Source organism: Oncorhynchus clarkii, chromosome 30 (assembly GCF_045791955.1).
Source record: "Oncorhynchus clarkii lewisi isolate Uvic-CL-2024 chromosome 30, UVic_Ocla_1.0, whole genome shotgun sequence".
NCBI classification, from domain to species: Eukaryota; Metazoa; Chordata; class Actinopteri; order Salmoniformes; family Salmonidae; genus Oncorhynchus; species Oncorhynchus clarkii.
In genome coordinates, this window is record NC_092176.1 from 35,753,006 (window position 1) to 35,780,018 (window position 27,013).

The 27,013-nt window shown below is 42.3% G+C and overlaps 1 protein-coding gene across 1 annotated transcript in view; it reads right to left on the bottom strand.

Annotated features, from left to right (window-relative positions):
- Positions 1-18,236: 18,236 nt before the first annotated feature.
- Positions 18,237-27,013, bottom strand: part of LOC139390058 (kinase suppressor of Ras 2-like) — a 113,561-nt gene continuing 104,784 nt past the window's right edge. The window contains exons 20-22 of the mRNA XM_071137172.1: positions 23,100-23,234; positions 19,236-19,365; positions 18,237-18,383 (exon numbers count right to left, since the gene is read on the bottom strand). Coding sequence (XP_070993273.1) covers positions 18,237-18,383; positions 19,236-19,365; positions 23,100-23,234 — 412 coding nt within the window. The remainder of the gene's footprint in view (positions 18,384-19,235; positions 19,366-23,099; positions 23,235-27,013) is intronic.

Sequence of the window (27,013 nt, forward strand, 5' to 3'; positions counted from 1 at the left end):
AAAATAGAGCCCTCTGAGAAAAAAAGGTGCTATCTGGAACCAAGAAAGGACAGCTGAAGAGCCCCTTTACGAAACATTTCTTGAGATCCCACTGCTCTGGCATCATAATCAGGTTATTGTTGAATTTTTTTACAGGCCTGGATGATTAAATCATGGGATTATGTTGGTGTGGAAGTAGATCAAAGCAGGCCTCAGTCAGCATGTAGCCTATGCATGAACCAATTATGTGTTATTTTGAGGCCTCTATACAAACATACAAAAATAAGACCTCTTCATATTTCTATTGGGATTTGGGGGGGGTGTCATCATCCCATTCTTAGCATCATAAATGTATCTCTCTGTGGCAGATTGGGTCAGTTTCATTTGTATGTCTCTACTAAAAGCCGCTTTCCACGATGACGTGGCGAGGCGGTGGGACTCGTGTTTGTGGAGAGGTTGTCAGGCTTTACTGACAACCTGAGGGAATGAAGTGTGCTGGTGGACATAGAACCCTGTAGAGCTCTCTCTTTCTCTTTCTCTCTCCTCTCCTCTCCTCTCCTCTCGATCATGAGCTGATCTCTCTCTTGAAGTTCTGTTTCTCTTACCAGGCTTTGGTTACAGTAGTGCATTTGGGAGGCTCATGGGAAAATTCAAGCGTAACAGGACAGAAAGGCATTGTGTGTGTCCACTGACCATAATTGCCTCTCAGAACACTGTCATGGAACCTCAGAACACAACCTCTGTACATTTTATGTGACGGAAAATCCAGTCATATACAGGCAGAAAGTTGAAGGGGTTAACAGTGATGAAAAAAAATCAAGCCATAATGCTGATGTGCTTAAATATATAATTCTATAAATATGTTATGTTGCTTTATAAAGGAGAAAGTGTTGTAAAGTAAATTGGATAATGTTATGGAGTCATTCAAGGCCAAGTTATGTGTTTTTCAATATTCCCAGTCTGCACGTCTGATACAAATTGAAAAGATGATTTAATGTTTTACTCTCTACTTGAAGCATTAACATTACTATGTTTACATTGTGTTTGGCAAATGGCAAAGAGCAAAGGGCAAAGGGCATGGCATGGGAGTGTGTGCAAATGGCAGAGCAGACAGGGATAAATAAAGATCATTAATGTTTTTTTCTCCCCCAAATAATTAAATGCAATCTGAGGAGGAGGAGGAAGAGGAGGAGGAGGAGAGGAGGAGTAGGAAGGGAAAGAGAAGGAGAAGGGGGAAGAGGAGTAGGAGGAGAGGAGAAGGAGGAAGAGGAGGAGGAGAAGAAGAAGTAGGAAGAGGAGTAGGAGGAGAGGAGAATGAGGAAGAGGAGGAGGAGAAGGAGGCAGGGGAGTAGGAGGAGAGGAGAAGGAGGAAGAGGAGAAGGAGGAGAGGAGAGGAGAAGGAGGAAGAGGAGTAGGAGGAAGAGGAGAAGGAGGAAGGGGAGAAGGAGGAGAGGAGGAGGAGGAGGAGAAGGAGGAGAGGAGAAGTAGGAGAGGAGTAGGAGGAAGAAGAGTAGGAGGAGAGAAGGAGGAGGAAGAGGATAAGGAGGAGAGGAGAAGGAAGAGAAGGAGGAGTAGGAGGAGGAGGAGGAGAAGGAGGAAGAGGAGTAGGAGGAAGAGGAGTAGGAGAGGAGCATGTTGTCAATGCTTTTTTAAGTGCAGTAAATTAGAGAAGAGGGAGGTTGAATATTTAATTTCCAACTCAACTAGTGGATCAGAAATGGTGCTTGTGATCAGATCCTCTCCCTTCAACACCTGCTAAGTTATTTAGTCAAATCTGCTCTAATGGAAATTATCAGTGAACCACATGAGCTGTAACAGACGCATAAGTCCGAACCACAGCATTTCAAAGATGCTCAGCCCCGTACGCAAAGCTTTCTGGGGTGCCTCCTAATGCTCCACATGGATTTCTGGACTGTGTCCCAAATGGAACCCTATTCCTTAGGTACACTACTCCCTTTATATTGCTCTGGTAAGTAGGGTTTGTTTGCACTATATAGGGAGTAGTGTGCCGTTTGGGACGCAACCTTGGTGTCTTTGTATCCATAACCCATCGAGGGGAAAAAAGTTTTATTTGGTAAGGCAGATGAGGAAAAAAGCTTTTATTTGGTAAGGGATAAAAAAAAAAGTATACCTGGGAGAAATGAAATAGTTGAATGTGAAAATGAGAGATGAGTGGTTAAGAGAGTATTTGGCATTTCGTCTGCAGCAGCAACACATTGTCTGCATCACAAACACACACACACCAACAGTATGAATACACACACAAATTACACACGAACCTAGAGTACAAACACACACATTACACACACACCTACAGTATAAACACACACACTCATTACACACACACCTACAGTATAAACACACACACACATTACACACACCTACACAAATACACATAGACAAATGCACGCCATAGGAGGCTGGTGGGAGGAGCTAGAGGAGGACGGGCTCATTGTAATGGCTGGAATAGCATTCATGGAACGGAGTCAAGGTTTTTATCTGTTTCATTTGTTTGATACCGTTCCATTAATTCCATTCCAGACATTAAAATGAGCCCGTCCTCCTCTGGCTCCTCCCACCAGGCTCCACCGATGCACGCATACGTACACACAGACACACATGCACGCACCACATGTGTCATGGCCATAGGGGGCGCAGGGGCAGGTGCCCCCTCTTATTTGTCCTGTTAAAAAAAATCTGTTTTTGTTTTGTTCTGTTTGTTTCTCTGTAATACTGCTAGCTACCTAGCAATTGTATGAAGTTGGCTTTAGCCCAGATAGGTTCCCAATCTACCAACTTCATAACTATCTACCGTTCCATTTCAGAATATCAATCAAGTTAGAGTAGCTAGCTTGTCTAATTATCTTAGCGGTGTGCCTGCTGGCAAGGTTGATATTTAGAAAAACAGGCAATAACTATGTACTGAATAAGACTCATATTCCTTTCAATCTTTTACCCAGATTTGAGCAAAGATGCAGAGAAGCATATTTTGTTCCTTTAAAAAAAGAACCATCAGTCAGGAGGATAAAGAGGTATGCTTAGACATGCAGAAAAAGAAACCTAATTTTGACATAGAATTAAGCATAATGAATATGGCTCTATTGCAGGAGTAAGGTGTTTTGGGTGTTTGAAAAATGCAACATTCTCAAACTTCTAGATGGGGGGCCTAGCCCCTCTCCGGACCATCCTCCAGCCATAATCACGTACTTTGTACCCCCTCAGATTTTGGGGGTGCATGAAGCCCCAGGCGACCACTAACAACATACACCAAAAGTAGAAAATATCCAACACATAATTCATCCCAATTAGCAGTATCTCCCCACTTTCATTCTCTGATCATCTCTCCAAACATGACAGGAATAACTCATGTGGAAAATCTCAAACAGACAGTTTGTTGATATGATGACCATCTGTAGAGCATCTCTTATTGCTCTTGCTGCTGGTGATTCTCTGATCCACCTCTACGCAGACGACACCATTCTGTATACTTCTGGCCCCTCCTTGGACACTGTGTTAATTAACTAACCTCCAGACGAGCTTCAATGCCATACAACTCTCCTTCCGTGGCCTCCAACTGCTTTTAAATGCAAGTAAAACTAAATGCATGCTATTCAACCGATCACTGCCCGTCCAGCATCACTACTCTGGACGGCTCTGACTTAGAATACGTGGACAACTACAAATACCTGGGTGTCTGGTTAGACTGTAAACTCTCCTTCCAGACTCACATTAATCATCTCCAATCCAAAATTAAATCTAGAATCGGCTTCCTATATCGCAACAAAGCATCCTTCACTCATGCTGCCAAACATACCCTCGTAAAACTGACCATCCTACCGATCCTCGACTTCGGTGATGTCATCTATAAAATAGCCTCCAACAATCTACTCAACAAACTGGATGCAGTCTATCACAGTGCCATTCGTTTTGTCACCATAGCCCCATATACTACCCACCATTGCGACCTGTACGCTCTCGTTGGATGGCCCTCGCTTCATACTCGTCGCCAAACCCACTGGCTACAGGTTATCTACAAGCCTCTGCTAGGTAAAGTCCCGCCTTATCTCAGCTCACTGGTCACCATAGCAGCACCCACTCATAGCACGCGCTCCAGCAGGTATATCTCACTGGTCACCCCCAAAGCCAATTCCTCCTTTGGTCGTCTTTCCTTCCAGTTCTCTGCTGCCCATGACTGGAACGAATTGCAAAAATCTCTGAAGCTGGAGACTCACATCTCCCTCACTAGCTTTAAGCACCAGCTGTCAGAGCAGCTTACAGATCACTGCACCTGTTCATAGCCCATCTGTAAACAGCCCATCTATCTACCTACCTACAATACCCCATAATTACAAAGTGAAAACATTTGTTTTTTTAATGTTTGCAAATGTATAAAAAAAAAACATAAACAGAAATACCTTATTTACATAAGTATTCAGACACCTTGCTATGAGACTCGAAATTGAGCTCAGGTGCATCCTGTTTCCACTGATCATCCTTGATATGTTTCAAGTGGACTCCAACTTTATTGGAGTCCACTTGTGGTATATTCAATTGATTGGACATGATTTGGAAAGGCACACACCTTTCTATATAAGGTTCCACATTTGACAGTGCATGTGTCGATGCACAGATCTGAGGAAGGGTACCAAAAAATGTCCACAGCTTTGAAGTTCCCCAAGAAAACAGTGGGCTCCATCTTTCTTAAATGTAAGAAGTTTGGAACCACCAAGACTCTTCCTAGAGCTGGCCGCCCTGGCAAACTGAGCAATCGTGGGAGAAGGGCCTTGGACAGCTAGGTGACCAAGACCCCAATGGTCACTATGACAGAGCTCTAGAGTTCCTCTGTGGAGATGGGAGAACCTTCCAGAAGGACAACCATCTCTGCAGCACTCTCTGCAGCACTCCACCAATCAGGCCTTTATGGTAGAGTGGCCAGAAGGAAGCCACTCCTCAGTAAAAGGCACATGACAGCCTGCTTGGAGTTAGTCAAAAGGCACCTAAAGGACTCTCAAACCATGAGAAACAAGATTCTCTGTTCTGCTGAAACCAAGGTTAGACTTTTTTTCCTGAATGTCAAGCGTCACGTCTAGAGGAAACCTGGCACCATCCCTACAGTGAACCATGGTGGTGGCAGCATCATGCTGTGGGGATGTTTTTCAGGGGCAGGGACTGGGAGACTAGTTAGGATCGAGGCAAAGATTAACTGAGCAAAGTACAGAGAGATCCTTAATGAAGACCTGCTCCAAGACGGTCAGGACCTCCGACTGGGACGAAGGTTTAAGTTCCCACAGGACAATAACCTTAAGCACACAACCAAGACAATGCAGGAGTGGCTTCGGGACAAGTCTCTGAATATCATTGAGTGGCCCAGCCAAAGCCTGGACCGATCAAACATCTCTGGAGAGACCTGAAAATAGCTGTGCAGTGACGCTCCCCATCCAACATGACAGAGCTTGAGAGGATCTGCAGAGAAGAATGGGAGAAACTCCCCAAATACAGTTGTGCCAAGCTTGTAGCGTCATACCCAAGAAGACTCGATGCTGTAATCGCTGCCAAAGGTACTTCAACAAAGTACTGAGTAAAGGCTCTGAATACATGTGATATTTCAGTTTTACTTTTTTTTAAATGATCAAAAATAAAAAATAAACAGTTTTTGCTTTTTCATTATGGGGTATTGTGTGTAGATTGATGAGGGGGGAAAACTATTGAATCCATTTTAGAATAAGTCTGTAACGTGACCATGTGGAAAAGTCAAGGGGTTTGAATACTTTCTGAAGGCACTGTAGGCTTTGGGGTGGGGAAGCTGAAGGGTGTGAGAGATGGAGCTGGGGACAAGAGGAAGTGATGGAGCAGAAGTGGAGGGAGCTGGGGACAAGAGGAAGTGATGGAGCAGAAGTGGAGGGAGCTGGGGACAAGAGGAAGTGATGGAGCAGAAGTGGAGGGAGCTGGGGACAAGAGGAAGTGATGGAGAAGAAGTGGAGGGAGCTGGGGACAAGAGGAAGTGATGGAGAAGAAGTGGAGGGAGCTGGGGACAAGCTTCACCACGCAACAACACAGTCCCATGGTTAATTAAGTTACAGCCTGGAGCAGGAAGGGAAAGGAACAACCAACATTAAGTCAGAGAGTGATCTTCCTTAAGCCTCGCAATGCCCTCAGGAACAACCAGACGAAATAGAGACAATTATATCCAAACACGTACAGAAACACTCTAATGCACAAACACAAATTCCCTCTTGGACAACATGACGGGCATAATTACAAAATTAGAAAAATACAACTTTTGATAAATAATTTAAATCTGGAAAGGTTATTTTCAATTGTATTTACAGTATCTATCATCCAACTGTTTAATGTGCACCTCCATCTCCCTGATACAAGTTGAGATCAGACGAACAGCATGACACTGTTTAATGTGCACCTCATCTCCCTGATACAAGTTGAGATCAGACTAACAACAGCATGACACTGTTTGACATCTATAGGAGACCTACTGAACAATAGGCCTTGGCTATTCTGAGTGGCTCACTGGAAGTGTAGCAGAACTGTATTATTTTAGCTGGCAGATGGACAGACATGGGGACTGTAGCAGAACTGGATTATTTTAGCTGGCAGATGGACAGACATGGGGACTGTAGCAGAACTGTATTATTTTAGTTGGCAGATGGACAGACATGGGGACTGTAGCAGAACTGTATTCTTTTAGTTGGCAGATGGACAGACATGGGGACTGTAGCAGAACTGTACTATTTTAGTTGGCAGATGGACAGACATGGGGACTGTAGCAGAACTGTATTATTTTAGCTGGCAGATGGACAGACATGGGGACTGTAGCAGAACTGTATTATTTTAGTTGGCAGATGGACAGACATGGGGACTGTAGCAGAACTGTATTATTTTAGTTGGCAGATGGACAGACATGGGGACTGTAGCAGAACTGTATTATTTTAGTTGGCAGATGGACAGACTGTAGCAGAACTGTACTATTTTAGTTGGCAGATGGACAGACATGGGGACTGTAGCAGAACTGTATTATTTTAGTTGGCAGATGGACAGACATGGGGACTGTAGCAGAACTGTATTATTTTAGTTGGCAGATGGACAGACTGTAGCAGAACTGTACTATTTTAGTTGGCAGATGGACAGACATGGGGACTGTAGCAGAACTGTATTATTTTAGTTGGCAGATGGACAGACATGGGGACTGTAGCAAAACTGTATTATTTTAGTTGGCAGATGGACAGACATGGGGACTGTAGCAGAACTGTATTCTTTTAGTTGGCAGATGGACAGACATGGGGACTGTAGCAGAACTGTATTATTTTAGTTGGCAGATGGACAGACATGGGGACTGTAGCAGAACTGTATTATTTTAGTTGGCAGATGGACAGACATGGGGACTGTAGCAAAACTGTATTATTTTAGTTGGCAGATGGACAGACATGGGGACTGTAGCAGAACTGTATTATTTTAGTTGGCAGATGGACAGACATGGGGACTGTAGCAGAACTGTATTATTTTAGTTGGCAGATGGACAGACATGGGGACTGTAGCAGAACTGTATTATTTTAGTTGGCAGATGGACAGACATGGGGACTGTAGCAGAACTGTACTATTTTAGTTGGCAGATGGACAGACATGGGTCTGTAGCAGAACTGTATTATTTTAGTTGGCAGATGGACAGACATGGGGACTGTAGCAGAACTGTGTTATTTTAGTTGGCAGATGGACAGACATGGGGACTGTAGCAAAACTGTATTATTTTAGCTGGCAGATGGACAGACATGGGGACTGTAGCAGAACTGTATTATTTTAGCTGGCAGATGGACAGACATGGGGACTGTAGCAGAACTGTATTATTTTAGCTGGCAGATGGACAGGCATGGGGACTGGTGTTTCCTAGCTGTTGAGGAACACGTGTGATAGCCAGAGGGAAATCTTACACCTTAATGCATGAATTAATGCAAGCCCTGGTCCAAAACACTGCCAGCTAAATGAAGAATTTTCGGGAAATTCGTATGAGTTTTCAGGGTATACATCTCCGTATTTCTCTTTCTCTCTGTGTCCTCTCTCTTTCTCTCTCCCTATCTCTATATCTCCTCCCCCCTCTCTTTCTCGCTGTCCTCTCCCCAGCCCTTTGTCTCTATCTCTCCGTCTTCCGTGAAGTACGCCGTGTGTTTGGAGGAATAAAGAAAAGCCCACACACTCTGGAAGCTGTGGAGCTAGTGCTAACTCTGACAGCTCATGTTGCACCAAATTGGCAGTTTCTAAAGCTACTGTGCTGTATGTGTTTTATGGTCTTGATACCATCTTAATGAAGCTTTGTATCATTACCTTGCAGTTGCTCCAATCAATCTTAAAAGGGTGCTGCTTTATTGTCTTTCTCATTCTAAAGGTTACAGTATCTGTTTCATTGTCTTTCTCCATTCTAAAGGTTACAGTATCTGTTTCATTGTCTTTCTCCATTCTAAAGGTTACAGTATCTGTTTCGTTGTCTTTCTCCATTCTAAAGGTTACAGTATCTGTTTCATTGTCTTTTTCCATTCTAAAGGTTACAGTATCTGTTTCATTGTCTTTCTCCATTCTAAAGGTTACAGTATCTGTTTCATTGTATTTCTCCATTCTAAAGGTTACAGTATCTGTTTCATTGTCTTTCTCATTCTAAAGGTTACAGTATCTGTTTCATTGTCTTTCTCCATTCTAAAGGTTACAGTATCTGTTTCATTGTCTTTCTCCATTCTAAAGGTTACAGTATCTGTTTCATTGTCTTTCTCCATTCTAAAGGTTACAGTATCTGTTTCGTTGTCTTTCTCCATTCTAAAGGTTACAGTATCTGTTTCATTGTCTTTTTCCATTCTAAAGGTTACAGTATCTGTTTCATTGTCTTTCTCCATTCTAAAGGTTACAGTATCTGTTTCATTGTCTTTCTCCATTCTAAAGGTTACAGTATCTGTTTCATTGTCTTTCTCATTCTAAAGGTTACAGTATCTGTTTCATTGTCTTTCTCCATTCTAAAGGTTACAGTATCTGTTTCATTGTCTTTCTCCATTCTAAAGGTTACAGTATCTGTTTCATTGTCTTTATCATTCTAAAGGTTACAGTATCTGTTTCATTGTCTTTCTCCATTCTAAAGGTTACAGTATCTGTTTCATTGTCTTTCTCCATTCTAACGGTTACAGTATCTGTTTCATTGTCTTTCTCCATTCTAAAGGTTACAGTATCTGTTTCATTGTCTTTCTCCATTCTAAAGGTTACAGTATCTGTTTCATTGTCTTTATCATTCTAAAGGTTACAGTATCTGTTTCATTCTTTCTCCATTCTGAAGGTTACAGTATCTGTTTCATTGTCTTTCTCCATTCTAAAGGTTACAGTATCTGTTTCATTGTCTTTCTCCATTCTAAAGGAATGGAGTATCTGTTTCTACAGTATCTGTTTCGTTGTCCTTCTCCAATTCTTAAAGTTAGAATCTCCACTGACCTGCTCTCTCATTGCGAGATGCAAGAATTTTGTCCAAGTTTGATTCTCACATACTGTACCACTAACCTCTACTGGTGCCCTTGGTACAACAAGGACAGGATTCAAAATAAGGTATCTTTACCTGCAGCCTGGGTTGCTCTGTGTTCAGCTTTTTCAGTATGCCAATTTCAAAATGAATAAAACAAAATATACATGGTGTGGGGGAGAGAGAAGAAGATCCTGAAAGATCAAAGGTTCTAGCGAAACAGCATGCGAAAACATCAGGAAGAACAACAGGAAGGAAACATACATTTCATTAAAGTGGGGGTTTAGGTTTAAGTCGTCAGTCATTGGTTATAGTGCACATCATTATTGTATTTTCCCCCAAAAATCCGTTCTCACAGAACAATTACATTCCCGATTAGAACCTGCAAATGGAATGTTCGACTTCCGGCGCCGACAGAGATGGCCGCCTCGCTTCGCGTTCCTAGGAAACTATGCAGTTTTTTGTTTTTTTACGTGTTATTTCTTACATTAGTACCCCAGGTCATCTTAGGTTAAAAAACAAGCATTTCGCTACACTCGCATTAACATCTGCTAACCATGTGTATGTGACAAATAAAATTTGATTTGATTTGATTTGAATGTTGATCACTAGGATATGATATAATCACTAATGACTGCATTTTAGAATCTATGGGATATATTTCTTCACCAGATCTTCCTCGTTTAGAGGGGATTTTCCAGGAAATAATGTACATTAATTTGCAGAATAGGAGAAACTTCAACAAGCTAATTGGGGCTAATTATGTAAGGATCAAAATCTGAAATAATTCATTAGTATTCCAATTCAAGGTGTTACTGGTATTCCCTAATCAACCCCCTCTCTCCATCCATTCTGAGCCTCTCCATCCCCCTCTCTACCTCTCCACCTCCATCCCCTCTCTCCCCCTCTACCTCTCCACCTCTCCTCCTCCTCTTCAACCCCCTCGCTCTACCTTCCCACCACCCCTCCTCCTTTCTACCTCTCCTCCTCCTCTCCAACCCCCTCTCTCTACCTCTCCGCCTCCCCTCCTCCTCTCCATCCCCCTCTCTCCACCTCTCCACACACCCGCCCCTGCCACCATCCCCTTAAGCCTTCAAGATGGTAGATGATCTCTCAGCAGGGAAAACCAACTCTTTAGATCAGGGCTCTCCAACCTTATTCTTGGAAAGTTACTGTCCTGCAGGTTTGAACTCCAACCCTGTTCCTGGAGAGTTACTGTCCTGTAGGTTTGAACTCCAACCCTGTTCCTGGAGAGTTAATGTCCTGTAGGTTTGAACTCCAACCCTGTTCCTGGAGAGTTAATGTCCTGTAGGTTTAAACTCCAACCCTGTTCCTGGAGAGTTACTGTCCTGTAGGATTGAACTTCAACCCTGTTCCTGGAGAGTTACTGTCCTGTAGGTTTGAAATCCAACCCTGTTCCTGGAGAGTTACTGTCCTGTAGGTTTGAAATCCAACCCTGTTCCTGGAGAGTTACTGTCCTGTAGGTTTTAGCTCCAACCCTGTTCCTGGAGAGTTACTGTCCTGTAGTTTTGAACTCCAACCATGTTCCTGGAGAGTTACTGTCCTGTAGGTTTGAACTCCAACCCTGTTCCTGGAGAGTTACTGTCCTGTAGGTTTTCACTCCAACCCTAATCTAGTGCACCTGATTCTAATCATTTGCTAGTTAAAAAGCTGAATCAGGTTAATTACACCTGGGGTTGGAGTGAAAACCTACAGGAGGGTAGCTCTGCAGGAACAGGGTTGGAGTGAAAACCTACAGGAGGGTAGCTCTGCAGGAACAGGGTTGGAGTGAAAACCTACAGGAGGGTAGCTCTGCAGGAACAGGGTTGGAGTGAAAACCTACAGGAGGGTAGCTCTGCAGGAACAGGGTTGGAGTGAAAACCTACAGGAGGGTAGCTCTGCAGGAACAGGGTTGGAGTGAAAACCTACAGGAGGGTAGCTCTGCAGGAACAAGGTTGGAGGGAAAACCTACAGGAGGGTAGCTCTGCAGGAACAGGGTTGGAGAGCCCTGCTTTAGAGTAAGTAGGACTAGACAACTATTTTTTGCCTCAGTCCTCAACTACTCCATCATTTGGACAGATACTGTATCTGCAGACATTGACAAGGGTGTGAATTTTACACTTGAGTGGGGGCAGTCAGAAGAAGTGGAGGTAGAAATGGAAGACAGGAGGGAGAGATTGAAGACAGGAGGGAGAGAATGAAGACAGGGGGGAGAGATTGAAGACAGGGAGGAGAGATAGAAGGCAGGGGGAGAGATAGAAGACAGGAGGGAGAGATTGAAGACAGGGGAGAGATTGAAGACAGGGGGGAGAGATTGAAGACAGGAGGGAGAGATTGAAGACAGGAGGGAGAGATTGAAGACAGGAGGGAGAGATTGAAGACAGGGGGAGAGATTGAAGACAGGGAGGAGAGATAGAAGACAGGGGGAGAGATAGAAGACAGGAGGGAGAGATAGAAGACAGGAGGAGAGATTGAAGACAGGGGGGAGAGATTGAAGACAGGGGGGAGAGAATGAAGACAGGGGGGAGAGATTGAAGACAGGGAGGAGAGATAGAAGACAGGGGAGAGATAGAAGACAGGAGGGAGAGATTGAAGACAGGGGGAGAGATTGAAGACAGGGGGGAGAGATTGAAGACAGGAGGGAGAGATTGAAGACAGGGGGAGAGATTGAAGACAAGGATTGAAGACAGGAGGGAGAGATTGAAGACAGGAGGGAGAGATTGAGAGATTGAAGACAGGGGGAGAGATTGAAGACAGGGGGGAGAGATTGAAGACAGGGGGGAGAGATTGAAGACAGGAGAGAATGTCTGGAGAACCCAGTGCTCCCATCCATCCATCCATCCACCTCTCCCTTCCCTCTTTCCATCCTCCCCCTCTCTCCCACTTCTTTCCCTCCTCAGCCTGTGAGTCACACACCTGACCCCCCCCCCCCCCCCCACACACACACACACACACACACACACACACACACAGAGGCGTAAAGCAGAGGCAGCAAGTGAGGCTCGCACAGACACACACAGACAGCGTCATCAGCATGCCAACGCTCCCTCTGGGCATGCAGGAATCTGTGGCCAAAAAATACATAAAAAATATGACGGCAAGTGTCAATTAGTAGAATGATCAATTCAGTGTGAATGCTGGGATACGTGAAGGAGGATCCTGGCATATAGTCAACCCTCCATGTCCCTACAGACCTGAAGAGATCCATGCAAACGCACTGTTGCTGCCAATTTGCTTAATACAAAATATACATGTCTGGGGAATGTGTAAATTATCTCCAACTCATCTCCTTTACACATATATGCACAGAGTGTACAAAACATTAAGAATACCTGCTCTTTATTTGACAGATTGACCAAGTGAATCCAGGTGAAAGATATGATCCCTTATTGATATCAACTGTTACATCCACTTCAATCAGTGTAGATGAAGGGGAGGAGACAGGTTAAAAATGGATTTGAGACAAGGATTGGGAATGTATGCCATTCAGAGGGTGAATGGGCAAGACAACATATTTAAGTGACTTTGAACAGGTTATGGTAGTAGGTGCCAGGAGCACTGGTTTGAGTGTGTCAAGGACTGCAACACTGCTGGGTTTCCTGTGTGTATCCAGAACGGTCCACCACCCAAAGGGCATCCAGCCAACCTGACACAACTGTTGGAAGCATTGGAGTCAACATGGGCCAGGATCCCTGTGGAATGTTTTTGACACCTTGTAGAGTCCATGCCTGACAAATTAAGGCTGTTGTGAAGGCAAAAGGGGCGACATTTCAATAATAGGGGCGGCAGGGTAGCCTAGTGGTTAGAGCGTTCATATCCTCGAGCTGACAAGGTACAAATCTGTCGTTCTGCCCTTGAACAGTCAGTTAACCCACTGTTCCTAGGCCGTCATTGAAAATAAGAATTTGTTCTTAACTGACTTGCCTTGTTAAATAAAGGTAAAATAAATAAATAGGAAGGTGTTCCTAATGTTTTGTACACTCCGTGTAGCTAAGGTGTTATGTCTGTGAAAGACCAGATGATAGGCTAATCGTTTTGAATTGTGTTACTGTTTAAACACTGGGAAGGACTCTTGAAGGGTTCTTGGTTGAGATTGATGACATTGTTCACCAGTACATTTGATGCAACTCAAACTTTCCTGATTGATACAGTACCTTTAATCCAGATTTGTGTTTTCCTGCTTCAGTTTTTATTTTTCTGGATCTTATATTCCTTTTTATGTACAAGTCTATTTCATTTGAGGTTAGCAACTGACTTTAGGGTCCGTTTTAAAGGATGGCTGAACTTCCTGATTTGGCATCGTAGCCGATGGATTATTAAAAAATGTTAGCGGTCACGAATGAATTCAAGCAAGGGTTGGTTTCGGGGTGTGGTTTGATATTGGTGTCTCGCTTGTATGTTTGCAGGTGAGAAGAGTTAGCCAAATTCTTACCTCAATTAGCTTCAGCCAGCTGATGTGCGACTGTGGCAAAGTTGGTTTGACTTTGGATAGCCTATCCTTGGGGCTAGTTAGGGACCGCAATAAATTACACAATGAGAAAATATTTTCATGTTGCACACCTTTTAGTTTTCATTAAATGGTTTCAATATTTGTATTTACATTTCTACAATTTATAGTTGGTTTGAGGTTTTTAAGTCATTGGAATTTGGAGCAATTGGAATTTTAACATTGTGTACAATGTGTAATTTACCAATGGTCCTCAACTCACCACATAGGTATATTCAGTGTCAAATTTACCACAGTTATTACAATCGGGCCACATGCAGCTGTACTTTACTTGTTTACTTGTTTGCTGCCAGCTGTGGGCATGTAGGCAGGATTGAAATAAAACCAAACTTAATTTAAGTGGTGATGCAGACACAATCACAATTACACTTTAGTAGTCAATTTTGACAGTAGAATAAATGTTTCTGGCTCATATCGATGCCATATAGGTTGTTTTCTAAAATATATGTTTGTTTTTAGGGGAAGTTGCTCTTCAATAAAGTTATGTGCAAGGGTGTGTAAAACATTTTCAAAGTAACAAGTGCAAAATGTATAAAAGAGAAGAGGGTAAGATAAAAGATGAGTAAAAACTAACAAAAAACATTCAAAATGAAAACATTTTTATTGGCATACTTTTTCGTAGAAGATGAGTGCAAATAAAGAGCTTCTGATGAATCTACCAGTCACTGAGCCATGGACCACAAGGCATTGATAAATACAAGCTTTTGGAGCTATACTCTACAATACAAGGCTTGAATCAGAAAATAAACATCAACGCTTACGTAATATAGGAAGGTATATGGAGAAAAATAAATCTGAATGAACAAAAATATACGACAAAACCACAACAACACAATACATACATTCATAAAGTAATAAATCCTGTACACCAAAACTGCTGTAGTGAGTTCACATGGAATATTGATTTACGGCAACTGACGATAAAACGAGGTCTACAGTGCCTTGCAAAAGTATTCATCCCCCTAGGTGTTTTCCTATATTGTTGCATTATAACCTGTAATTTAAATGGATTTTTATTTTGATTTCATGTAATGGACATACACAAAATAGTCCAAATTGGTGGAGTGAAATGAAAAAAATGACTTGTTTCAAAAAATAAATCAAAAATCAAAACTGAAAAGTGGTGCGTGCATATGTATTCACCCCCTTTGCTGTGAAGCCCCTAAATAAGATCTGGAGCAGCCAATTACCTTATTAGTCACATAATTAGTTAAATAAAGTCCACCTGTGTGCAATCTAAGTGTCACATGATCTCAGTATATATACACTTGTTCTGAAAGGCCCCAGAGTCTGCAACACCACCAAGCAAAGGGCACCAACAAGCAAGTGGCACCATGAAGACCAATGAGCTCTCCAAACAGGTCAGGGACAAAGTTGTGGAGAACTATAGATCAGGGTTGAGTTATAAAAAAATATCCGAGACTTTGAACATACCACGGAGCACCATTAAATCCATCATTAAAAATTGGAAAGAATATGGCACCACAACAAACCTGCCAAGAGAGGGCCGCCCAACAAAACTCACGGACCAGGCAAGGAGGGCATTAATCAGAGGCAAAGACCAAAGATAACCCTGAAGGAGCTGCAAAGCTCCACAGCGGAGATTGGAGTATCTGTCCATAGGATCACTTTAAGCCGTACACTCCACAGAGCTGGGCTTTACGAAAGAGTGGCCAGAAAAAAGCCAATACTTAAAGAAAAAAATAAGCAAACACGTTTTGTGTTCGCCAAAAGGCATGTGGGAGACTCCCCAAACATATGGAAGAAGGTACTCTGGTCAGATGAGACTAAAATTGAGCTTTTTGGCCATGGAAAACGCTATGTCTGGTGCAAACCCAACACCTCACATCACCCCGAGAACACCATCCCCACAGTGAAGCATGGCGGTGGCAGCATCATGCTGTGGAGAGGTTTTTCATCGGCAGGGACAGGGAAACCGGTCAGAATAGAAGAAATTATGGATTGTGCTAAATACAGGGAAATTCTTGAGGAAAACCTGTTTCAGTCTTCCAGAGATTTGAGACTGGGACGGAGGTTCGCCTTCCAGCAGGACAATGACCCTAAGCATACTGCTAAAGCAACACTCGGGTGGTTTAAGGGGAAACATTTAAATGTATTGGCTTTGACTAGGCCATTCCCAGACCTCAATCCAATTGAGAATCTGTGCTATAACTTAAAGATTGCTGTACACCAGCGGAACCCATCCAACTTGAAGGAGCTGGAGTAGGTTTGCCTTGAAGAATGAGCAAAAATCCCAGTGGCTAGATGTGCCAAGCTTATAGAGACATACCCCAAGAGACTTGCAGCTGTAATTGCTGCAAAAGGTGGCTCTAAAAAGTATTGACTTTGGGGGGGGGTTGAATAGTTATGCACATTCAAGTTTTCAGAATTTTTTTTGTCTAATTTCTTGTTTGTTTCACAAGAAAAAATATTTTGCATCTTCAAAGTGGTAGGCATGTTGTGTAAATCAAATGATACAAACCCCCCAGAAATCCATTTGAATTCCAGGTTATAAGGCAACTAAATAGGGATAATGCCAAGGGGGTGAATACTTTCACTAGCCACTGTACATTTTTCACTAAATGTTGATTGGTTTTTCTGTTGATTTGTTTTTTTCCAGCACAATTAGTTATTTCTCTTCACGATTATACTGTGCAAATATAATATTACAATCATTCTCTTAAACATCGCTTTTGAACATTTCCTTTTTTTACAAAGCAGGCTGTATCGTCTCACTAACTGTTGTATTGGTTGGTGATCCTACGCTGACAACAGTTCCATCAGAAAATACCCCAGGGATCATATACTTACTGCAGAGCTGAAAGAGTCAACTTTGTATCGTAATAACGAGAATAGATCCTTTGTAGTCCATTTCATGCACTTAAAAGTTGTAAACAGTACAAATATAAATGACCCACGTACAATATCTGATTTCCAGTAATTCCAAAATAGACAGATGTACTCCAAAAAAACAGCAGCAATTTGTTTGTATGCATTTCCAACATATTTTACTGTATAATATAGTGTTGTAGAAAGGGCTTTATACAGGATTGGATTGTCTGCATCTAAGCCATGGCTGTACAGAGCCCATGGCAGTAGCTTTACAGTTCTTACTGAGACACAATCTGACTGCACTCTAGCTTGCTTAGATTTCAAATATCGCTGTGAAATATATGATAGAAAAGGCCAGGTCATGGACAGAGTCATGTTACTAGATGGTGTCTGTTATGGTGTCTGTTCAGAAAGTGCTTTATCAATTATAGGGCTGACAAATTCCTGAAGTGAATCGATTGTGTCATCATTAACGTACGTAGGTAGTGACCTTAGCTAGCTATCTCTTTTTTGTTTGTTTTTTTCATTTTCTGCGTTAAAACACCAAAGTAACCACTATACACCTACTTCTCAGTGACAGCATTTGTCCAAGGTGTTGAAGCACATTTCTACTAAGTAATGAGATACATTTGAAGTGTCAGCGTTTTCACATTAGTGTGAGAGATTTCTAGTCAGTCAGTCTAGGTCTTCTACTGAATGACCCAGAGCTGAGAAAAAAGGCTGTTGTTCAAACATCTCGCACCCTATTTCCCATCTAGTGCACTACCTTTGACGTTTTTGACAGGTCCGTGTAGGGAATAGGATGCATCCTCAACAGTGTTCACAGGCAATAATCAAAGCACAGAACAGTTTCCTACCAGTGGAGTCTTCACATTCAATAGTGAATAATGACTTTAAAATACAGCTTTGAGACTAACATGTGGAGAACACAAACACAAGAGACCATGAGGTACACTGACAAATGACAAAAACAGTTGACAGACAGGAAATGGCAAAACAATTACTTAAAAATGTACATTTCACAATTCATTACATAATTACATTCATTCTAAAAACTAGTTCATTCTGATGCATTTTCCGTACACAATGAAGTGAGACATGACACAAAAAAAACTCTCATTAAAACAAGTGACATTGACAAAAAGACATTCCAGAATAAAGAAACTAACCAACAAACTGAACAGGTCATTTGAGTAATGAAATAAAACACATCTTCCATGTGATTAAACAATAAACCCAAAATATGAGTTCAGAGGACGTTGAGAAGTCTAGGCTCAGAGGGTCACGGTCAACTGCACCTACACACACACACACACGCACGCACACACAAACGCACACACACACACACACACACACACACACACACACACACCATGAGGATACATAGTCTAGGCAAGTTTACTTTGTTGTTTTTTAGTCTCATTTGACATACTCAGCTGACTTCCAGAAGTGCCCTGGGTGGGAAAGGCGGCGGTTCCGTTTTGGCAACTTTTCCAGCAGATCCACCAGCTTGGAGAAACTGGGCCTCTCCTCTTGCTCGAACGCCCAGCAGAAGAGCAGGATGTCCTAGGGAGGGAGATCCAGAACAGACCCCGTTTAGAGAGCCAGGCACACACAGGACAAACAGGAGAGAAAGAGACCTGTGTGGAGAACTGTACAAATGGACGAATTCCACCGAAATCAAATAACAGTATTTTTCCCTGTGAGAGATATTATTTGGTGAAGTGGTTCAGAAAACACAAATAACAAACAGCCAATTGAGGACAGGACAAAAAACAACAAAAAACATCCCAGACAGGTGTACAGGATTTAGTCTCATTCCATGTATGAGGATGCTCATTCTGAACACCTGTAAATTGATATGTATGAGATGGTCATTCTGAACACATGTAAATTGGTATGTATGAGGATGCTCATTCTGAACACCTGTAAATTGATATGTATGAGGATTCTCATTCTGAACACCTGTAAATTGATATGTATGAGGATGCTCATTCTGAACACTATGAAGAACCCTACTCAGGAATATACAGTATCTTTACCCATGGACTTGTTATATGTTCACCTACAACTAGTGAGCAACTTCTACCTGCTCCCGAGTGGCGCAGCGGTCTAAGGCAATGCATCTCAGTGCAAGAGAGGCCTTGCAAGTGCAAGACTGTCATTGTAAATAAGAATTTGTTCTTAACTGACTTGCCTAGTTAAATAAAGGATTTTAAAAATTAATAAGAAATGAAGAGGTGTCACTACAGTCCCTGGAGTCCCATTGGGCGACGCACAATTGGCCCAGCGTTGTCCGGTGTAGGCCGTCAATGAAATAAGAAATATTTTCTTAACTGACTTGCCTGGTTTAATAAAGCTTCAATGAAAACTAGTCAGTAGGTGTGGCACAGTTTGCTGTAAATGGGCAACACTCACCGATATCTCTTTGCCCATACCGATCTGTGTGAGATTGGGTTTCATTCCGCTGCCCGCCTGCCAGATGATAACTTCTGCTGGCTGGTTCTTATAAGGCCACTCACGTGCATGCAACTCGTACCAGATAGTGCTGCAGACAGACACAGCACAGGGGGGAATCAGTTGGGGGGGGGGGGGGGGGGGGGCAGATGTGTGAAATATCCCATGGTTTAGAAATGTAACATTATGATACCATCAATGACACGGCAGCATAGATTTCACTGTGCAGTGTCACGTTTCACAATTAATCGATTTGTTTTCCTATTGAGCACCTGCTCAGGGAGATTGGATGTGTGTATGTAATATTTTCCTATTACGGTGAGATTATGACAAAATACAACAACAGACGTCCACACACAAGGGGTATCAAACCAGGTGTAATACCTAAACCTGCATCTCTATGCTGTATGTCTGTTGTGCTTGCCGGAATACATTGAAAAGCTATAGACGCTCCGACAATGAGTTTGACAGACCACAAGGTTGCTGCTGAGGAACTAACTTTACATCAAACCTGTTAGGTCCATTTAATACAGCATACTTCATCAACATCGTCACACTATCCTCTCTTTGCATTATGAGCAGCCATTTTCTCCACTGTCATGTCAACAACCAGGGATGAGTAGCATAAAAATAGCATTTGGCCAAGATAGAGAAAAAAAACACATGGAGAATTGCTGAATATGTACAACAGCTCTAGGGGTCACCTCTAGATAACACTAAGGCACCAACAGGCCAGATGGACACCGTCTGCGTCCCAAATGACACCCTATTCCCACAGGGCTCTGGTTAAAAGTAGTGCACTATATAGGGAATAGCGTGCCATATGGGGCCCATCCAGTGTGTATGTGAGCGTGTATGTGAGCACTGCGTCCCTTCCCCTCAGACTGATCCAGTGACAGGCCCTCCATATGGGAGGACATCTGAAAATGCAATTGTGTTAGGAGTCAACAGTGCAGGGTCCGCCCACGCAAAGGGGTCTGTGACGATCACAGAAGATAAAAAAGAGAAGGCAAGGAATGGCAGAGCATGGAATGTTAAAACGTGTGTTATAACTAGGGTCAGTGTTATAGCCCAGCCAGACAATTTATAAAACTTGTGTTATAACTAGGGTCAGTGTTATAGCCCAGCCAGACAATTTATAAAACTTGTGTTATAACTAGGGTCAGTGTTATAGCCCAGCCAGACAATTTATAAAACTTGATCTCCACTGTAAAAAGACTCCAAACATTATCTCCCATTTCTTTTAGACTAGCAATTGGTTTTAAATAGCAGAGATTTTGAATAAACCTTGCCACATTGTTTCAGTAGGCTATTGAAATTCTATCTCCAGCTGTCCTATAGTAATGAACGTGCAGGGGTTGGGAGTCGGATGCAGCAAGCAGCTTTTCTCAGCAAGTCGCTATCATGAATCAGTATAATTTTTATGGATATATACAAAGCAATGTCAATAGAAAACAGTGCAGCTAGTTTGCAGTCTTTCTAGCTTCAGTTTGAAGTAATTGTTTTATCTGTGTTGTTGGCTAGCTCCTCTGAACAACAGTGTCCTGACGTGAGAGCACATGTTCTGTGCCAGGTGAAATCATGCATCATTAGCTCATTATGGGATGTATCTAAATAAATGTCACTAGAAAACAAATGCAAATGCAGCTACTTTGTTGTTATTCAGACTACAAAGTTTGATGTGACTGTAAGTTAGCCGTAGTTGGCTAGCTAGCAAGCAATGGATAAGAACATTGCCAGCCAGTATGGCAATGGAACATTTAGAACGAATGACTGGGTCCATAGATACAAAACAAAAAGACTGAACAACTGGGTTGCGTCTCTGGCAACCGAACCGATAGAACGAACGACCAGCCGGCTTGGGTAGCAACCCTAGATTTGTGTCCGGACTATATCTTGTGGAAGGATGAAATAGTATAAATAAATTTATCAAAATAATGTTTTTAATTAAAATATATGAATCATTATTTGAATATGTTGGTATCCCGTTGTATGAAGTAATAATGCCCTCGAAGCCGGTGTTTGGAGGATATATTGGCAAGGTTCGCCGGCTCAAGACAGTCTCGAGCCAAAATACATCCGTGCCAATACATCCTCCAAACACCAGCTTCGAGGGCATTATCACTTAATTATAACTAGGATCAGTGTTATAACTAGTGTAATAACTAGGGTCAGTGTTATAACTAGTTTTACAACTAGGGTCAGTGTTATAACTAGTGTAATAACTAGGGTCAATGTTATAACTAGTTTTAAAACTAGGGTCAGTGTTATAACTAGTGTAATAACTAGGATCAGTGTTATAACTAGTGTTATAACTGGGGTCAGTGTTATAACTAGTGTTAACTAGGGTCAGTGTTACAACTAGGGCCAGTGTTATAACTAGTGTTATAACTAGGGTCAGTGTTATAACTAGTTTTACAACTAGGGTCAGTGTTATAACTAGTGTAATAACTAGGGTCAGTGTTATAACTAGTTTTACAACTAGGGTCAGTGTTATAACTAGTGTAATAACTAGGGTCAGTGTTATAACTAGTGTTAACTAGGGTCAGTGTTACAACTAAGGCCAGTGTTATAACTAGTGTAATAACTAGGGTCAGTGTTATAACTAGTTTTACAACTAGGGTCAGTGTTATAACTAGTGTAATAACTAGGGTCAGTGTTATAACTAGAGACAGTGTTATAACTGGGGTCAGTGTTATAACTAGTGTTAACTAGGGTCAGTGTTACAACTAGGGCCAGTGTTATAATTAGTGTTATAAATAGGGTCAGTGTTATAACTAGTGTTAACTAGGGCCAGTGTTATAACTAGGGTCAGGGTTATAACTAGTGTTAAATAGGGTCAGTGTTATAACTAGTGTTATAACTGGGGTCAGTGGTATAACTAGGTTGAGTGTTATAACTAGTATTATAACTAGAGACAGTGTTATAACTGGGGTCAGTGTTATAACTAGTGTTAACTAGGGTTAGTGTTACAACTAGGGTCAGTGTTATAACTGGGGTCAGTGTTATAACTAGGGTGAGTGTTATAACTATTGTTATACCTAGGGTCAGTGTTGTAACTGTTGTTATAACTAGGGTCAGTGTTATAACTAGAGTCAGAGTTATAACTAGTGTTAACTAGGGTCAGCGTTATAACTAGGGTCAGTGTTATAACTAGTGTAATAACTAGGGTCAGTGTTATAACAAGTGTTAGAACTGGGGTCAGTGGTATAACTAGGTTGAGTGTTATAACTAGTATTATAACTAGAGACAGCGTTATAACTAGGGTCAGTGTTATATCTATGGTACTAGAGTTTTTCTTGGTTAGGTCAGGTAGACTGGAAAACTCTTGGCTTTCGGTTATTATAGCCATTCTAGCTATTATGACCATTTTATTATAACCATTCCAAACATGGATGAGAGGCAAGATGGATGAGAAGGAAGATGGATGAGAAGGAAGATGGATGAGAAGGAAGATGGCTAAGACGGAAGATGGAAAGAGATGGTAAATGGTTCAGAGGGATAACAAAAAAATAAAATAAATTATTATAGTATTTGTCTTGCTAGTGACAAACCCAATTTCCCCTAGTGGGATAAAGTTTATCCAATTTCATTCAAGTCAATACAATCGGGCTTGAAAATCCAATGAAAACTAGACAGAGAGTGAAGAGGCTTCTGAACAACTCCTCACAACAAAAGAGAAGAGGCAAGGGACACGTCGTGTATTCCAAATGGCATCCTATTCCCTAATAGTGCACTACATTTAACCAGAGAGATACGGGCCCTGGTCGAGAGTAGCACACTACATATGGAATAGGGTACCATTTGCAACGTAGCGGTACTCACCCGAAAGCAAAGACGTCTGACTGTTTGGAGAAAGGCAGCTTGTCCTCCTCTGTTTCCGGGGAGAGCTGAGAGACTATTTCAGGGGCCAGGTGACACAACCATCCACTGGGGATCCTCAGCTTGTCCTCTCTACGGCTGCAGAATAGAGACAGGTCAACAACAGTCTGAATGCGGAACGGTGTGAGGTCATTCAAAGTTTTCTCAAAGTTAATGGCCACCATTTTTTTGTTCTAATTGTTCAGAATGAATTAATATCATCCCTATACAGATAAAGCAGTATGGGTTTATACATTTCTACTACTTTTGTGTAAATACAGTATTATTGTTTAATTGAAACTCATAATTCATACTTCCAGTAGTTCATACACACACCAGAAGACATCTAAAACAACTGGAAAGCGTTGTTTTGTGTCACGGGTGAATCTGTCCTTTTCTTTCCCATCTACACAAATGCACGGTGAGACATCCTGCTGGATGACATCACACCCCAAACGCACGGTGAGACATCCTGCTGGATGACATCACACCCCAAACGCACGGTGAGACATCCTGCTGGATGACATCACACCCCAAACGCACCCTGAGACATCCTGCTGGATGACATCACACCCCAAACGCACCCTGAGGCATCCTGCTGGGTGACATCACACCCCAAACGCACCCTGAGACATCCTGCTGGATGACATCACACCCCAAACGCACCCTGAGACATCCTGCTGGATGACATCACACCCCAAACGCACCCTGAGACATCCTGCTGGATGACATCACACCCCAAACGCACCCTGAGATATCCTGCTGGGTGACATCACACCCCAAACGCACCCTGAGACATCTTTCTGGATGACATCACACCCCATTAGAAAGTCTAAATCCTGATCTCTCTCTCTCCATCATGTTCATACCATCTCTCTTTATCTCTCTCTCTTTATCTTTCCCATCTGTCTCTCTCTCTCTCTTTCTCTCCCATCTCTCTCTCTCTCTCTCATCTCTCGTATCTCTCTCATTCTCCCATCTCTCTCTCTCTCTTATCTCTCCATCTCTCTCATTCTTCCATCTCTCTCTTATCTCTCTATCACTCTCATTCTCCCATCTCTCTCTCTCTCTTATCTCTCTCATTCTTCCATCTCTCTCTTATCTCTCTATCACTCTCATTCTCCCATCTCTCTCTCTCTCTTATCTCTCCATCTCTCTCATTCTTCCATCTCTCTCTTATCTCTCTATCACTCTCATTCTACTATCTTTCTCTCATTCTCCCTTCTCTCTCCCCCTCTCTCTCATTCTCTTTATTTTTCTCTCTCTCTTTCATTCATTCTCTCTCTCTCTTCTCTCTCTCTCTCTCTCTCTCTCTCTCTCTCTCTCTCTCTCTCGGTTTGTTGTTTTGGAAAGTTCTGAAAGTGTCACACCCTGATCTGTTTCACCTGTCTTTGTGATGGTCTCCACCCCCCTCCAGGTGTCGCCCATCTTCCCTATGATCCCCTGTGTATTTATACCTGTGTTCTCTGTTTGTCTGTTGCCAGTTCGTCTTGTTTGTCAAGTCAACCAGCGTTTTTGTATCAGCACCTGCTTTTCCCCAGTCTCTCTTTTTGACCCTTGCCTGTCCTGACCCTGTACGTGCCCACCTGACCACTCTGCCTTCCCCTGCCTCTGACCCTGCCTGCCGTCCTGTACCTTTGCCCCTGTGGCTGTAATAAACATTGTTACTTCGACACGGTCTGCATCTGGGTCTTACCTTGATACCTGATAGAAAGTCAATTGAAAAGGTTTGGTTACTAGCTAGCTAGCTACCTTTTGAGTTTGGATCCCGCGACTCGGTTGGCATCAGTTGCTGGAACTGCTACTATCCAGTGCAATCCTGTCCAGTGATCCTGCCTGCTTTTTTGACACCACACTTCACACAACAAGTCATGCAGGCTCTAGTGTTATCTTATCGTGATTATTGTCCAGTCATATGGTCAAGTGCTGCAAAGAAAGACCTAGTTAAGCTGCAGCTGGCCCAGAACAGAGGGCTAATATTAATACTATGCATTCCAGTCTCTCTTGGCTAAGAGTTGAGGAAAGACTGACTGCATCACTTCTTGTTTTAATAAGAAACATTAATGTGTTGGAAATTCCAAATTGTTTGCATAGGACGGAGCACTGACACACACATTTACCCCACCAGACATGCCACTAGGTTTTTTTTCACAGTCCCCAGGTTTAGAACAAATGAAAGGAAATGTACAGTATTATACAAAGCCATGAGTGCATGAAACTCCCTTCAATCTCATATAGCGCAAGTAAACAGCAAACCTGCTTTCAAAAAAACAAATAAAGCAACACTTCATGACACAACGCCTCTCCCCCATGTCACCTACTTGTTGTGTGTATGTACTGACATGTACGTGGAACTGATAGAGGCACACACAAACACACTACATGTTCATGTATGTAAATTGTAAAGTCTTTTGTCTGTAATATATTTTCCGTTATGTGTTGAACCCTAGTAAGACTAGCTGCCACCACTGATGTCGACCACTGGGGATCCTAATAAATCAAATCAAATCGACCACAACCCTTCTGACATTCTCAACTACTTCAAAATGCATCCTGAGCGCTCACTGACTCAGTCAAATAGACAGGGACACTGGCAGCGCTGCAATAATACACAGCACTGCATTGCACTACTGTGGGTATATCCATCCAAAGGGTCTGCTATCTGCCCACTCATTCATCAGTTTTCATCATGATGCACACAACAACACATTGAGTCATGAAACTGATGGTTTCATTTAGCTACCCACTGTAGTTCTTATTTAATGATGAAGATAAATATGCAGGGCGTTGTTTGTTTTCTCTTGGTGATAATGATAATTCATCATTCAGAGGGTTGGCTTTCGTAGGTGAGAAAGTTTTCCTACAAAAAAAAAAGAGATAACCAGGGGCGGAAGGTAGCCTAGTGGTTAGAGTACTGAGTCAGTAACCCGAAAGGTTTGGTCTGTCGTTCTGCCACTGAACAAGGCAGTTAACCCACTGTTCCTAGGCAGTCATTGTAAATAAGAATTTGTTCTTAAGTGACTTGCCTAGTTCAATGAAAACAACAGGCTGATTATTCAACCGCCAGTTAGCAGAGGCCCAGTATTGTTGACATTTCAGACATCTACATATCCTCATGTGTGTTTGGCAGGGTGACACTACATGAACGGTTGTCAAACATTTCCTGGTAAAAATTAGAAACACTCCTGTTTGTATGACACACACACTCCTGCCGCCACCACAACATAACGTTCCTGCTGAGAGTGAGGGGCGGTAGGTAAATGTTTGTCTTGTCATTCCGTCAGACCTGTTTATTAGCAAGCTGTCTTGCCTGCCAATGAAAATAAACAACAACATAAACAAGTCACACCTACTGACGTTAGATTAACCATCTCACACCTAGCTATTTGTTCCCAGAAATTAATTTAGATGTTCAACTTTGAAATAGAGGCTTCTGGGTATTGACGACAAGACCAGACGTCTATGAGGGTTTAATCAGGAGTCAGGTGGAGGATGGGACCTCTCAAAAACAGCATCAAAAACATATTTAGATGATTTTCCCAATAATTTTGGGGGGGCTTTCTTCATCGTCCAGAGAGATGCCAAAAACATCAAATGATAACCTGACAAACAGTAAGCCTTAGTGTGGCCATTGTGAGCATTGGTGCACAGTAATGTTCATAGAGACTTTTGTACACTGCAAGTCAAATAGCACAACAGGAAATACAAAAGAAAAACCTTTCCAGGTTTTCTCTGTTCGGCATTGCAGTAACAACAGTCCCTTAAAACAATCCTAACACAATGATCAGAGTGAATCACATATTCTTTGATCTGTTAGAATCTTTAGATGTTGTGTCCATACACACATTCTGTTTTGCTCCTGCTTCTGTCTAGTCAAC